This window comes from Haplochromis burtoni, unplaced genomic scaffold (assembly GCF_018398535.1).
Source record: "Haplochromis burtoni strain Fernald_Lab_line unplaced genomic scaffold, NCSU_Asbu1 Contig_603, whole genome shotgun sequence".
NCBI classification, from domain to species: Eukaryota; Metazoa; Chordata; class Actinopteri; order Cichliformes; family Cichlidae; genus Haplochromis; species Haplochromis burtoni.
In genome coordinates, this window is record NW_024582964.1 from 199,423 (window position 1) to 202,187 (window position 2,765).

General features: G+C 39.0%; 1 protein-coding gene across 3 annotated transcripts in view; it reads left to right on the plus strand.

Moving 5' to 3' along the window:
• Positions 1-346: 346 nt before the first annotated feature.
• The window catches only part of LOC102308264 (voltage-dependent L-type calcium channel subunit beta-4), a 26,828-nt gene continuing 24,409 nt past the window's right edge, over positions 347-2,765 (plus strand). For 2 of the 3 annotated variants that reach the window (XM_014329736.2, XM_005948708.3), the window contains exons 1-2: positions 349-591; positions 2,087-2,170. In XM_014329736.2, the coding sequence (XP_014185222.1) occupies positions 529-591; positions 2,087-2,170 (147 nt within the window). In that variant the 5' untranslated portion in view covers positions 349-528. Of the gene's footprint in view, positions 592-2,086; positions 2,171-2,765 lie in introns of all 3 variants that reach the window. The other variant, XM_042214719.1, reaches the window with a different exon arrangement.

Consider the following 2,765-nt stretch of genomic DNA (forward strand, 5'->3'; position numbering starts at 1 on the left):
CTCTCAGTGGTTTTTAAATTGTTTTAAATTTTGTTTACTATTTTGAACACACATGAATACACGTTAAAACAAGATAAAAAAAATCCATCTACAAGACAAAATAGGATGTTATATGTGTTCTTCATTATCACACTTCAGCAACAGCAGTGGTTTTTTTTAATTAACTGCCGAATAAATGTGTCAGGGGCTGTTAGGGCTTTGAGCTTAAATTAGCTCCCTGTTATGTTTAAAATAGTCACCTGAGGCGTTTTAAATGGTAACACCCCCCCACCACCCCCTCCTCTGCTTCTAAAATAGTTCCGTCCATCATCAGGGCGCATCTGGTTTTGAGTGGCTCGAGCGGCTGCAGTGTGTCTGATTTAGCTCCCGGCGCGCGCGGCAGGAACAAGCAGCGGGAACACCTGTCTCGTGACGAGCGCTCATGTTCTCCTGTGTGGCGTGAAACTGGAGCACGCAGCCCGGAACCCGCCGCCCCTCCGCTGGGCTGGACCGGAGCAGCCAGCCCTCTGGACCGATGTCCTGGCCGAAATGTCCCGGCACATCTACATACGAAACAAGATTGGCGAGGGCATCCAAGCGCCCATCTTTCAGGTAGGTCAGGTGTCTTCAAGGCTGCTAGTTACTGTTGCGGAGGCTACATTTTAATTTAAAAGTGAAGAAAAAGTCTTTTAAATTTAATTAAAATAAAAATGTAACCAGAATAATTCAGTAGCTCAGTCCACTACAAGCGTTAAGGTGACAGCAAAAGGTAGCTTTGTTTTAAAAAGAAAAACAACCCCCGCTGTAATACATTATGAATATAGGCTTTAAAATACCTAACTGTACTGTTTTAGTATTTAAATATCGATGAGACTATTGACACAAAACAAAGCAGATGGTCAACTCTTTATTTTTATTTTAACTTTGTGTTTTGCAATGCACATCTTCCCACCTTTATACTCTCTAGGTGACAGTATAGTTTAGATATTAAGAACAATAAGTGAACTGTGTGTTGGGGAATAACAGATCAGTGATGTTTTACTTACGTAAAAGTTTTATTTTTTGAGTGGACTTTAGTTCTGCTTAATAAACTACATTATTTGGAAATCTCGCTTTCATAATGGTTTTATTGACTTACTGATTCACCTCAACATAATTATTTTGAGCCTTTACACATGCTTTCTTCCTTGCCCATGCTTTTCTACTTAATGACTTTCTTCCTTGTTTATTTATGAATCAAAGCATTACAGAACAGATAGAAAAGACATAGTCATACCAGTGTGTCAGCATTTCAGTGGCTTCAGTTTAAGGTGCATTCCACTTGATGTTTAAAAGTCATGCTTTTCATACAGCTTTTTGCAGTTTCAGCTCACAGAAATGCCTTACTTGCCTTGCATCTATAAAGAACATAAGACTGGCCTAAGCTTTCTAACAGTGCATCTATTTTAATAGCTGTGGTAGATATAAAGGGAAGGAAGTGCATCAGTCTCCCGATATCAGCCCCCTGCTAGATAGCTGATAATTTATTTTTCTCCAGTTTGATCGATCTTTACTGTGTGTAATAATAGCGGGTCAGTTCTTGGCTTTGGGCTCTTAGCTTGAAAGTGAGAGGCAGAAGAGGGATGGTGACCCAGATTAATGGCCCTGTTTTATAAATTCAGGGAAGTAGGCTCTGACTTTTTAATGGTGACATTGTCATTAACTCTGGAGATTTGAACAGAAATGGGGCAAATCACTGGCAGATAATTAATTTACCTCCCTGGAGATGAACTCTGTTGGTATATTTGGAGTTTTTGGAGGAGAGCAAGAAAGAAAGTCACGAGTGAGGTAAGGAGAAAAGTAAGTTGGCAAGTGCAGCGTATAATGCAGAAACATATAATAGAAGTTAGCTTGTGTTGCATGTCAGATGGCTTGTAAGGTTGACCTTATCTAATCTTGGAAAGAGCATCAGCTGCTGTGTGAAGCACATGTGCCCGAATGTCACTTTGCATCATGTATTAGTCTCATGTGGCATTTCAGCAAGTGATCCAAATATAATGGATGTGCACAAGAAAACGTAAGAGTTGACACTGTAGCTGCTGGTTAAGAGTTCATTTTTTTCCGTCAGGTGAACCGAGGGACTTATTCCAGGAGGAGTCGCCTCAAGAGGTCTGACGGCAGCACCACCTCCACCAGCTTCATCCTCAGACAGGTACTGCAGGGAACAGATGCTCTGAATGGTTGTAAAATTGTGCTTTGACGTGGATATTTCTGTGCATTTATACCAAATAATGGAAATTGGATAGAAACAACAACAACAACAAAAAAAAACACATATAGTTTAGCATAGCATTAATTGCTCCATGTATCAAATTTTTCCCTAAATTAAATCCTTGTTAAGATATTTGCTTACCCTGTGTTGTAAATGGGCTACATCATACATGGTGTTTTTTACTGAACAGGATCTTCATACCTCAAAAAAAAAACCCAAAAAACAACAGCTATTCATGATTTTTACTCTGCTGAGTTTCTGACTGATGATCACACATTTACGACATACACTGCTTTTGACTGCAGGGGGTGGTAAAGTGCAGGTAGTAGAAGGTGGCAGTGCACCAATTACATATTTAGATGCAGTTATACAACATCTTTTCTTTCAATATAAAGTACTTAACAATATTATTAGGTCACCTGATATAAAAACAAGACAACACCAGTATTTTAAAAGTCAAAAATGTGTTCAAACTAACAATTATATCATTATTTATTAGGCAAATACCAAATTGAATTCACATTTTCATACCCAA